The sequence below is a fragment of the Globicephala melas genome, chromosome 2, assembly GCF_963455315.2.
Source record: "Globicephala melas chromosome 2, mGloMel1.2, whole genome shotgun sequence".
Lineage (NCBI taxonomy): Eukaryota > Metazoa > Chordata > Mammalia > Artiodactyla > Delphinidae > Globicephala > Globicephala melas.
The window spans coordinates 15431704-15445143 of record NC_083315.2 but is presented as its reverse complement, the minus strand read 5'-3'; the positions used below and the strand labels follow the sequence as shown (position 1 = coordinate 15445143).

Here is a 13440-nt window from a genome sequence, read left to right as displayed (position 1 = left end):
AAATGTTATTTACTTAAACAAGTGGTAGACCAGATTTGGTCCTGAGACTATAGTTCCAATCCATGGTCTAGAGACTACTTCCTGCTAGAGTCTCTTTGCTTGTTACTAAATTGTACCCTTTCTGGATTTCCTACTGAATGCCCTGTTTATTTGCCAAGGACTCTCCACTCTGGCTGGCAGTAACTCAAAGATATCCGGTCTTCTGTAAATTCTGGTAATTTTTCAGCTTATATCTCCTAGTTATTGTTTTCTTAGAAGTTGTTCTCTATCTCTCTTCGTGGATTTTACCCCGCAAACATGAAAATTAGAATTCAGCAAAGCCTTAAGCATATCTCTGGATCTCCTTAGCTACATACCTCCTGTTTCTCCACCACCCTGCCTTGCAAATTCTATCTGTCTGAGACACTGTCGTCTCAACTCACTGCAACCTCACTTTCTGCTGTGCTGACCATTTTGGAGCTACAGTCTAGAAGGTTCCTCCAAGAAGAAGTCTGGCATGATCCTGTATAGGATTTGCCTTTTTTTCCCCTTTCTCTAAGAGATCACAATCCTGTGCTTTCTGTTGTGCAGTGTCTGCGAACACTTGTTTCATAGATTTTTCCCAGGCTTCTAGTTGCTTATGGCTGGAGGGTAATTTCATACCTTCTTACTCCGTGTGCTAAGAGCCAGAGTCCTCTCATTACTTATTTTGATGTTGAAATTATTTCTGACCAGTAGTTCAACCTTTCATCATAATGATGTAATTTTTGGAGAACTTCATTAATTTTTGACACACGCACACAAAAATTCCCAGGCTCATCTTGGACTTTCTTTTCCTTAGCCCCAGACAGACCATTTTCCCAAGAAGACCTAGTTCCTTGTAATGGGGAATAGTATTTAAATAACGTAGAGTTTGGGGCAGAGAAGTAACATTCAATTTATTTCAAATATCACCATGTAAATATTTTTGTAAATATTTGTAATATTTTTATTGATGTATAGTTGATGCATAATGTGTTAATTTCTGCTGTACAGCAAAGTGATTCATTTATGTGTATATATATACACACATACACACATTCTTTATTCTTTTCCATTATGGTTTATCATAGGATATTGAATGTGCTATACAATAGGACTTTGTTTTTTATCCATTCTGTATATAATAGCTTATATCTGTTAACCTCAGCATGGTTCTTTATTGTTTAATGGACCATACAGGGCAAGGGTAGGGTGCAGAGATCAGGAAGGAAAGCACTGCAATGCAAAAAAATCACAAAAAAATGATAGTGGCTTGAACCAAAATAGTAACGGTAGAGGTAATGAGATATATTCCAATGGTAGGATTGACAATTGACAGAATTCACTGAAAGGTTACATGTGAGTTATGAGATAAAATGTTGTATATATTATTATTACAGCTCCTAGAACTTGGGGCCATCCTCAATTACAAGATGGTCCGTCATCCAAAATTTGGTTCAGATATCAAGACTGATGACAGCACATACACACCAAGATGGTTTGAAAATGTCTGTTACTCACATAATGAGGCTTTCTAGGAAATCAAGGTAGCTCCTAGGCATGTCCAAAAGTAGTTTTAGAGAACGAGGAAAGAAAACTGGGATAGAGTTTTATGGTGGTTAGGTGGTGGGACCTGGCTGAGGATTCCGGTGCACAGGTAGGGGCTTGCGTAGGTTGAATCTTCTACCAACAGGGGGAGCACCTGGACTTTCTTACCAGCTTTCCCAGATGTGGAACACAATGGGAAGGGCTCTTAGCAATCAAGTCATACATCAAAAAGTGGAGTCAGACTCTACCATACAGAGCTCCTTACAAGATATTTTTTCTCTGAATAACTGGAGTTGCCATTAATACAGATGAGAAAGACTGTTCAGTGAGAAAGTTTGGAGGAGAAGAATCAGAGTTTGAATTTAAGCGTATTACGTTTCAGATGTCTCTAAGGTTTACACGGGAGGTTTTTAACTTTTATAATTTGTTCTTTCTTACAAAATTAAACTGCCTCTCAACAGGGTCACTGCCTAATTGAAACAATATTTTTTTCTGTAAAAATGAACACAGTTTCATAAGAGCCTTAATATCAGAATCATTTAAAGGTATACACCCTACTTTCAAGTAGCTGATTTCTTTGGACAAAACAACAGGCATGGAAAATAATTTAGAAATAGGTAAATAACATTAGTTGATAACTTCCCTTGATGTTTACCAAAAGTGCTTTTTGTTATTTTATGAATAGAATGCATTAAAGCAGTGAAATTTTCTTTATTAACATAGAGGGCTTTCTGTTCAAAATTAATCTTGGGTAATATTCGAATTACTGTATTTTTAAATTATGCAGGTATTTATGTTTTAGATCGATAAAACTTAATCACTGTGACTATCTTAAAATACTAGCTATATTGATTGTGGAATATATCAGGCTCTATGTTTCCATTTAGAAACACATCCAAATTATTTTCTTGTGTGTTTTAAAAGAATTAGATTTTAGCTTGATTCACTTGCTTTGGAGAAAAGCATCTTTAAAACCAGTAAATTTGTTTTTACTCCCCAAACAAATTGGAATTGACAGAATCAATATAAATATCAATTGTATAACATCAAATGATCTAGTAATTTCTCAGGTTCTCAGCAGATCCATGAGAGATACTGCATCTAGTAGTCAACACCACCATTTCTGTCCCTCGGTGGTCTTGTGTTTGCGATAGTTGACCTATCACTGCGCTTCAGGTCAATGGATTTTTAAAAAATAATTCTGAAGACAACAGACCTGGGTCCAAATTGCATTTCTGCTCTTGAAAAATCAGCAAGTCATTTAACATCTATAATCCTCAGTTTTCTCATCTATAAATGAGAGGGTTAATGTAAGTGATCTCCATTTCCATTAAAGCTCAAAAATGCTTTAATGTTACAATTCTGAGTCAAGCTCTGTAATTGAAACATCAAAGGTATTTTGTCTTAACCTCCAATCTGCTAGCTGAACTGGGCACCTAAATAAAAATAGTTTAATCCCACACTGCAAGAAAAGAAAATGGTAGCAATTAACCCAGACAAGAAAGTTTTGTTAGAGACAGAATGCATGGTTGAAACTTATTTTCGAAGGCTTTGCGAGTGTAAAGGCCATTTAATTAGGCAATCTTGAGTGTGCAGTCCAAGAAGGGTTTAGCACACAAAATGGCTAGGAGGCTTCAGAACACCAGCCTCCTCCCCAGTGGTTTCTACATGGCCTTCCATTCCTCTCCTGCCACTTCTTCTCTCTTAGCCATCTATTTTCTGAAATGTGAGACCGATCCAGAACACAAAAGCTTTTCTATGAGATTTTATCAGCAGGAGTTTCCAATTCCCAGAACACCTTCCATTAAATCCCTGAATCACTTCCTACCTCTAATGCACACCAATCCTCAATCTTCAGACACTCTGCCTCAGGCCATGGAAGCTACCATCTAAAAATGAAGTAGCAAGTGGTATTACCAGCTCCCCTAACTGGCAGACAAGGAAGATGGGAAGGAAAAAACTTTCAGGTACTATAGTGTCACAAAGCAAATGTGAAACTGATGTCCCAAGCTGGATCTCGGAACAGCTTTTCCTGCTGAAATATTTTCACCCGTGGTGGTGATGTTCTATTGTAATATTGGAGCAGGACAATAATAGTACCTTGACTGTGCATATCGAACTGGTTTATCATTTCCAAAACACTTTTGCTCATTCATTTATTTAACTAATATTTACTGATTGCCTATGAAGGGCCAGGCACTGTTCTAGGCACTGGTGATATAAACAAGTCTCTCTAATTAGCTTAACTTGTCTAGTTTTTACTGTTTTTCTTTCTCTTTAGATCATCAAGTGTATGATCCAAGTGGCATAACTGAGAAGTAGCAGAATCAGTTTGAGCTCAGCTGTTCAAAAGCATTGCTCTTTATCTTAAACTCTGTGGAAAGGTCTTTATGGTTGACATTGCTTTGTCGGGAAATTGCTCCTAAAATTCCAAACAACTGACAAATAAATGTTTTGGAGAAAAAAAAAATCTGTTGGAAAGTTGGATATTACTTGTATATTCATGTCCCTGCTTCTGAGGAAGTATCATATATGTTTGGCTTCTGATAAATGTTGGAGTGCAAGGATGCTGATGGAATGTACTTTCAAATACCCTGTAATATATAAACTCTTATTACCCTGAAGATTTTGTTTCAGGATAAAAAATGGAAAGCCTCACTTTGGCTTTTATATTTTTTGAGTATAGCTTACAGGAAGTGCTGTATTTGGGGAGGACTGGGATACTTTCCTAGATCAATAAATTGATGCTTAATTTTTTTTTTTTTCCATTTTGAATGATGCTTGTGAGGGATCTATAGACCAGAACCTAGAGGGGATTAGGAGAGAGAGAGTAGGGGTCAGACGTCCCAAACTCCTAAGGACACCGTGTTTCTTTACATTTTCAAGGGAATCTACTCTTACTACCTTTTAAGCTCACTAATGTGTTAGGAGTGTTTCCTCATCCTTTCTTTGTTTGTTTTCTGTTTTTTAGGTTACTGTCCATATGGTTATCGGGAATGTCAGAATGGCAAATGTTATAAACCGGAGCAAAGCTGTAATTTTGTAGACGACTGTGGAGATTATACTGATGAAAATGACTGCGGTAGCTCCTGTACTTTTGAAAAAGGCTGGTGTGGTTGGCAAAACTCTTTGGCTGAAAACTTTGATTGGGTTTTGGGGGTTGGCTCTCCTCAAAGCCTAAGACCTCCCAGAGACCACACACTTGGAAATGAAAATGGTAAGTTATTAGGTTGTTCCAGTCACTCTAATCGCATTCACAGTGAGCATCACGTTATCTTCCCTGAGAGCATCTGGAGAGACCACCGTGGTGCCAGGGCAACTAAGTCAAACGTTTAACAAGTGTATTTGTCTCCTGGGACTGCATAACAGACTGCCACAGACTGGGTGGTGTAAACAGCAGACGTTTATTGTCTCACAGTTTTGGAGCTTAGAAATCTGAAATCAAGGTGTCAGTAGGGCTAGTTCCTTTTGAGGTCCTTGAAGGAGAATCATCTGTTCCATGCCTCTCACCTAGCTTCTGGTAGCTTCAGTCACTACTTGGCTTGTAGGTGGTACTCTCCTTCTGTCTTTGCATTGTCTTCCCTCTATGCATGTCCATCTCTGTGTCTAAATTTCCCCTTTTTATTATAACAGTCTTACTAGACTAGGGCCCACCCTCATGACTTTATTTTAACTCGATCATCAGCACAGACCCTATTTCCTAACAAGGTCACAGTCACAGGGACTGGAATTAGGACTTTCACATCTTTGGGGGGACACCATTTAACGTATAACAGTGAGTAATTAAAATTGAATATTACTTTGATAATTGTAGATAGATGATAATATACGCTGCTCTCAGGTACCTTTCCTAAATGACACATACTTGTCATCAGTAACCGTGAATTCTGCCACTCATTTGATCATTAGAGAGTCATTTAACTTTTCAGATTCTCAAACTTCTCATCTGTCCCATGGAGATAATAGAATTTGCCCTGTGTGCCAAACAGGGATTGTCAAGATCAAATGAGATGATCTGTATGAAGGGGAAAGCAGTTAGGAAGCTGTAGAGACGTGCAGTCGTAGCTGTAAGATCATCTATGTGAAGGGTGCTAGGTATGGCTCACTTTTACAGTGAGCTGAGGTCAGGTCTCAGATTCATTGGTCAAGGGGCAAAAGACATTAGGAGAATAAAGAAGGCATCCTGAATTCCTGGATGCTACAGAGTAGGAAATAGTGACATTTCACAGGCCTGGGATAAAACAAAGCTCTCCAAGCCAGACCAACCATGACAAAGAAAGGTAGGTGTCAGTTTCATTCAGACACTCGGCTATACATACCTAAAATGTTTTGGATACTTGGATACACAAGCAGAAAACTCAGTATCTTTCCTTGTGTGTTGTATATTAAAATCCTCAGCCTTTCCTTTATGTACGCAACAGATGACTGAATTCTTGAAAGTATGTCATATCCCTCTATTTGTATTTCATAGACAGTCTTTGCATTGTTGTACAACAACTGGAGAGGTTGGGGAGTCCATGAAATAATTCCTATAACTATCTCGTTGAGTCCATGGCATAAATACCCCGTCAGGTCAGTTAATCTGCATACTGTGAAGTACTTTGCTAAAACAGAGACAGTTGGATATTGCTCTGTCAGTGAGCCAGAGGCAACGCTATTAGATTTCCTTTCTCTTTCAAGCAGAAATACCTTTGGCAGTTCAGATCCTAGAAATGTAATTAAAAACCCGAAGATGGAAAAGCTAACATAATGCCCTCGATGTCAGTTTTGCGTTATCTGAATCCCGTCTTGTTCCCAGGGCACTTCTTGTATCTGGAGGCTACTCCGGTGGGCCTTCGGGGCGAAGAAGCACACCTCAAGAGTGGTCTGTGGCAAGAAGCCAGCGCTGCCTGCACCATGAGCTTCTGGTATTTTATATCCACAAAAGCCACAGGGTCCATTCAGGTCCTCATTAAGGTAGGATCTTCTCCTGCAATGCCTCTGAGCTTAGTGAAGTTTCCTAGAGACGGCACATGGCCAAAAGGAGATTATCCCAACTTTGCTTACCTGGCCCTGGGAAGCCTCCTCCCATCAGAGGGAGCTGCTACTTGTGGTTCAGATGCTCTGCGGAGTTTGGTAAACTGGGCGTGGGAACAAGCTTTGAGCCCAGCGTTGTACCCTGTGGTTATGACTGAATCCCAGAGACTCCTTTTACGGTAACAATTAGTCTAAGACACACAAGTTTAGGTATTTCTTTCCCAGTCCTTCTCAGTAAAAGAAACTAGATTATTTGTACATCTGAAAGGACAGCAGCTATCCATTTTAACTCATGTATGAGCAATCATTAAGGGAATTAATATTAGACATTCTGGTTCTAAGCACACACCGTGCAAAGGACAGAACCGATCAGGAGAATGAGGAAGGTATGATTACATTGAACTGCTTATTAACTATGACACAGTAATGCATTTTCTTACTGTGGGTTAATTAGATGTCTCTGTCAGGGCTTTAATTTCATTTAACAGAGTGACAGTGTTCAGGGACCAAAATACCAAAGTATACATTAATATTAATGAGACATGGTTCATATACCTTTACTCTTTGGCAAGTTACAACAGCAGCAAAAAGGAGATAAGTGTGTGTGCGCGTGTGTATGTGTGTGTGTGTGTGTGTGTGTGCGCGCGCGCGCGCGCACACGTGTGTTCATTTCAAGAATCTCGTTAGAATTCCAAGAAAGCTTACTCTAAAACCATGCTCTAGAGGCCATTGCTGTTTTATCACACACTGGGCTTCGGTGAAGTGTCCTGACACTGATAGAAAATGCCTGACCAGAATACCAAAGCCCTCATATATGTGAATAGCTAATGCTGCATAGTTCATGTTTTATCTAAAACCTGAGTTAACTTTGTGTTTTAGGACTCTTCCATAATAATGCAGAAAAGCCTGCGTAATAAAATACATGCAGCAGTACCACAGTGATTTATTCTTATATTTAAATATGAAAACTTACTGAAATGTATGTAAGGCTTCAAGTTCTTGTAAGAGTATTTTGCCAGTACTCTATTGAATGGGATACTGGATTATATGGTCTGTACTGCTCAATAACAAAAATTCAACTGAGTAAATTTAAAGATCAAATTGCTTTATTGAACGATTTATGAATTGGACAGCATCCCATGTAGCAAATAAATAGAAAGGAGCCCTGCCAAGTTGTGGAAAAGGAAAGGTTTTTAAAGGCAGAAAGGGGGCAGAAAAAGGAAATTACTAGCAAAACATGCATTGCTTCAGGGAAGGTTGCACTTCTGAGGAGGATGGAAGGGTTCTGTTGGGCAGATTACTTTCCTAGTGCTGACTGGTTATGACTACAGTCCTGAAGCAACTTGAAACTGCAGTTAGGTTAAGTGTTAAGTGTTAGTTTCCTGTCATGGGGCTTAGCACAAGTGACTCCATTTTGAGCCTCTTTTCTCTTTTTTCAACAGTACCATGTGAAGGACTTGGTACACTGGATTTTGCTTTTATTATTTGTTTCACTCATATTTACATTTCTCCTCTCTTATAGTATATTAGTATAAAATGTAAAATTGAACTATTTTGAGATATAAGTCTTCCTATCAAGTCACGTTGAGCTCCCGTGTTTCCTCCAGTTGATTCCTATGGACATTTAACAGCATCTTTAGAGACCCGTTTTCCTACCGTATTAAAAAAATATATATATATATATATACGCCTGTTATTCAGTGACATTTATTACAAAGGAGAGAAATCTTTCATAATGTATATTGATTTTATATTCATGAATTTTAGGTCAATTGTTCCATTTTTGGTAATTAACAATACATATTTCTGATCATCATTTCAAAGTACTTCTTAGGCTTCTCTCTGTGTGGAACCATGCTGGATTTTTACCTTGCTCATTAGTTGGAAATTGTCCTAGCCAGATGGCAAGCACAGTAGGGTCAGGGATGCTACCTTTTCTTTCTTTCTTTATTCCTCATCTTTTAAAATGTTCCCGATCTATACATATGTTGCCCCTGGCCCAGTTTCCTCTGCCTTTCCTCAGGAATGCCTCCTTCTGTGTTCCCCTCTTCCCTCCATACCAAGTCCAGCACAACCTGGTAGATTCAGCCTTTCACAAAACATTCCTTGACCGCTTTTGCCCACCATGATTATTCCTTTTTTTCTGAGTGTCCCTCACAACTCCAGAAATTCTTCCTGCTCACTGGCTGTTCATTTATATTTATTCTATTTCAATAGATACATTATAAAATATTTAAGGCAAAGCCTTGAGGCTTTAGTCCTTATGTCTCTAAGTTCTTCAGAGAAGGGACTGCTGGATGAAGGGATTGCAAGAGGGGAGTAGTTCCCTCCCAGAGCCCAGTGCTGGGCTCAGGACACCCCTTGTTTGAGTTAATGCTTGTGCAGGAATGGCTGTTATGCACGACATTAAAGTCTAATCTGGAGAATCTGAAACCTAGGTCTGAAATATATACATGCAATCAGATGCAAAAGGCATGTAACCACTGACCAATAATTTAATGACAATCTAGTTTTAAACGGTAGTATCGATTACAGATCACAACCAGAATAATACATACTGAGAGTTACATTTACCCACACACACTATTTCATGTAATTCTTAGCACAAGCCTCTGAGGTAAATAAAGTGAGCCCCATTTTACTGAAGAGGGTCCCCTAGAAAGAACCTAACCACCCTATAGCCACATAGCCAGTCAGTGACAGGTGGGAGTTTGAATCCAGGTATGTTTACATCCCAAACTTATGTGTTCACCCCTCACCCTTCTCCCCAGTGTTCCTCACTGATAATACTGAGTTTTCTACTCTTCATAATGAAATAGAGATTCTGTTTTCCTGAGATCTATATTCATTGCACAGAATCATTTTTTAAGGGGAAAAATGAATAAGAATTCCTATAATGGATATGTGTGATTCTTAAACTATCCTGTTACAAAGGAGTGAATTCAGGGAAACCCCAGGAAAACCCCAGCAATTCAGGGAAAAATGAATAAGAATTCCTATAATGGATATGTGTGATTCTTAAACTATCCTGTTACAAAGGAGTGAATTCAGGGAAACACTCAGTGAAGAGCAGTACTATTTTACATATTGTCTATATTACATTTTCCTTCTATATTTCCTGCTTTCAGTCACGTGAAGACTTTTCACTAAAGAGATGTGATTAAATCAAATGTAATCTTTGTGTCTTAAAGTGATTGGTGAATTCTGAGGAGATGGAAAGAGCATCTTATTGAGAAATTAACCTTAATTTTTTTCTTTCCTTGAAGTCTGCTTCAGTTATAAATGTAAAGCACACACAATAAAATGAAGTAGCTACAGTTTTTCAAGAGAAATTACTTTTTTAAATACAATAGTTTGCTTTTTTTTTTTTTTTTTTAAATGAGAACAAAGAGTCTACCAGGTAGAAGGATTATTAGCTATCCCTCACTGCTTGGACCAAGCCACTTTGTAAGTGGGATTTAGTCCATGGGAATTGCTTGTGATCCCTGCCATTCCACTGTGTTCATTTAATGGGTGAGTCAGTCAAAACTCAGATGGGCTAAGTAGGAAGTCCAAGGTTATAAGTAAGTGGATGAGCTAGGACTTGAACTCAGGTATTATAAAAATTAAGATTAGAATGTTACACAATCTGATTTCTGTCTTTCTGTGAGAGAAGATTGAAAGTTGATCATCTAAATTAAAATACATGGGTCATATCTTTTTCTGAATGTAGTAATAATTCATTTTTAAAATAGTATGTTTGTTCTTGAAAACATCTATCATTTTTACCTACCATTTAACTCATTTACATTCAGTATTAAATTTTGCATTACATTTAAATGTATTACTTTTCAAACCATCTAAGATTTAAAACAAAATATGAAACAAATGTTCAGGGGTAGAGTAAGAGTTCCACATAAAAATTAACTTGTTTTTACAATTATATTTAATTTTACACATTTTTCTGGTCACTTGTTTTCTGATGGGGTTAATTATGAGTAATATGTTGATTTTAATATGCTAAAAAGAATTTTGGGGGAATTTTAAAATTTACTTGTGTTTGATAAAGTGTTTTCATAGGTAAAAAGTCTATCTAGTCTCATCACAAAACAAAAGACCTTTGCATCTTTTCAACTAGCCATGTGAATAAAATGCAGGAACACCTGCTACCTGAAGGGCATTATTGTGTTTTAGAAATACTCCATCTTTGATAAACTGTTGATATTTTAATCAAGATGACTGCGTGCTGTAGGGAATTTGAATCTATTTGACTGAAGGCATTCAGGACTATCCATTATGCCATCATGATAGAAAACATAATATATTCAAGCCAGAAGTGGAGAAAAATAATGTATTTCAGGAGAGCCCTCCTGATTATAGCAACCTAGTTATGATGCAAGAACGTAATTAAATTAGCTTATTGCTTTATCTTGCTTAGTGATTCAGAGAATTTTAGAGCTGGTGGGGTCCTTCGAAATATGTTTAAACTCTTCATTTTGCAGATGAAGGAATTAAGATTATGAGGTTGTATTTCTTGTCCCAGCTCATACGGTATTTTAAGAAAAAAGTTAAGATGTAAATCCAATTTTTCTGACTTCTAATTCAGAGCTCTTACATACTTCCTGGAAATTCTATCTAAAAATCATATTCAATATGGAAATACAGATTTTGTTCAATAGGCAGTGGAAAATGTCAGATCAACAAAGGAAAGGCCAGATTCCTTTGCCTACTTAGAAGCCTGGAAGTTCTGGTTCTGTTTTACCCTCAACCTAGCAAACAATGAGCATCAGTTGGGTTTAAGAGTCAACTGGAAAAAGTGGGCATTCTCCATCCATCCTAACCCACCACTACCCTGTCCCCGGCACACACACTCACCACAGAAGGTTTACAACTAATTGCTAATACTAACGTGCCTAAGAGTATGTCAGACAGATTTTTATATTTACGCATCTTTTGATCTCTTCGGCCTACTGAATATATGATGCTATTTTAGTCACATTGTTGGGATTTTATTCATTATTTCAGAGTAAAGGATGTAGAGAATATGGGTAGAGAGGATACATGGAAGCTGGATAGAGAAAATCGATTTTTCAAAGACTGTCACGTGCATTGGGGGCTGTAAATCCATTAAACTAAACTTTAGTACCAGAACTTTATTTGCTTTTCTGGCATTGTTTCAGCACATTAACAATTCAATCTGCGTAGATTGGGCGCTACTATATTAGTGACCTTGACCAAATCAAGGGAGAAAAGTTGATCTTTGCATTTCAAGCTATAGCCTTGCAAGAGATCAACACACCCAGAGTTTTATTAATTAGTTCCCACAAGATCACAGTGCCATGATTTATGTAAAATAAATGTTCCTTAGAGAACATGGCAATGTTTATTTCAGGTTTATTTTTGACTAAGTGAGATTTTTCTAAACTTCTCACTTCTTCCTTTACCTCCTAGTGCTGCCCCCTATGACTCACAGGCAGCCAGTGGAGTCCCTTCTATTAAGATTGCTATTAAGATGCTAACAACTTAGTTAAATTGATCCCAGAGTTTTACTTTTCAAGAGACTCATAGGGTCAGCTCTAAAGATTGTTCTCACTACTATTACTGCTGTTTCACTTCCCTCTCTGTTCCCACTACTGCTACTGCTCTTGTGACAAGCCTCTAGTTATTGACTGATTTCTTTTTATTAATTGAAGTGTAGTTGATTTACAGTGTTATGTAAGTTTCAGGTGTACAACAGAGTGATTCAATATTTTTATAGGTTATACTCCATTCAAGGCTATTATAAAGTATTGGTTATTTCCACTATGCTGTACATTTCATCCACGTATCTCATTTATTTTATGCCTGGTACTTTTTGTGTGTGTGTGTGTGTGTGTGTGTGTGTGGTATGCAGGCCTCTCACTGTTGTGGCCTCTCCCGTTGCGGAGCACAGGCTCCGGACGCGCAGGCTCAGTGGCCATGGCTCACGGGCCCAGCCGCTCCGCGGCATGTGGGATCTTCCCAGACCGGGGCACGAACCCGCGTCCTTTGCATCGGCAGGCGTACTCTCAACCACTGCGCCACCAGGGAAGCCCTGCCTGGTACTTTTTACCTCTTAATCCCTTCTTCTATCTTGCCCCTCTCCCCACTGGTAACCACCAGTTTGTTGTCTGTATCTATGAGTCTGTTTTTGTTTTCTTATATTCATTCATTTTGTTTTATTTTTCAGGTTCCACATATAAGTGAAAACATACAGTATTTGTCTTTCTCTAACTTATTTCACGTAGCATAATATTCTCTATGTCCGTCCATGTTGTTGCAAATGGCAAAATTTCATTTATTAATGGCTGAGTAATATTCCTTTATATATATATATATGTATGTATATGTGTATATACATATATATATATACACACACACACACCACATCTTCTTTATCCATTCATCTGTCGATTGACACTTAGGTTACTTCCATATCGTGGCCAATTTCTTTTTTCTATACAATGTGCTAAGTCTTTTTTTACACATAGTAATTCACTTAATCTTCAGAGTAAATCTGTAAGGTAGATATTTTGTCCTAATTTAACAGACCATGAAATTGAGACCCAGGTCACATAAATAATAAGTGGTGTTCTCAGGATTAAAGCCAATTCTAACTCCAAAATCCATGCTCTAAACCACTGCACTCAACTTCTGCTCTTAGATTTTAAAACATTCTCATACCCAGGAGGCAAATATATTACTGTTCATCAAAGTTTTCCAGTGGCTCTGAGATCATACAAATTAGAGATTTCCATCTCTGCATATTAATAAATCCACAGGCCTGTCCCCACACATGTTAGAGAGGGGAGGGGATTACTTTGTGTTTAGCGGCTTCTGTAGTTTTATTTGTTTTTTTAACAGCTTGTGAACATCTAG

At 37.9% G+C, this 13440-nt stretch overlaps 1 protein-coding gene across 1 annotated transcript in view; it reads left to right on the top strand.

Moving 5' to 3' along the window:
* MALRD1 (MAM and LDL receptor class A domain containing 1) overlaps nucleotides 1–13440 on the top strand; it is a 584500-nt gene that overhangs the window by 309991 nt on the left and 261069 nt on the right. Inside the window, exons 28-29 of the mRNA XM_060293508.1 lie at nucleotides 4520–4765; nucleotides 6347–6504. Of these exons, the coding sequence (XP_060149491.1) occupies nucleotides 4520–4765; nucleotides 6347–6504 (404 nt within the window). The remainder of the gene's footprint in view (nucleotides 1–4519; nucleotides 4766–6346; nucleotides 6505–13440) is intronic.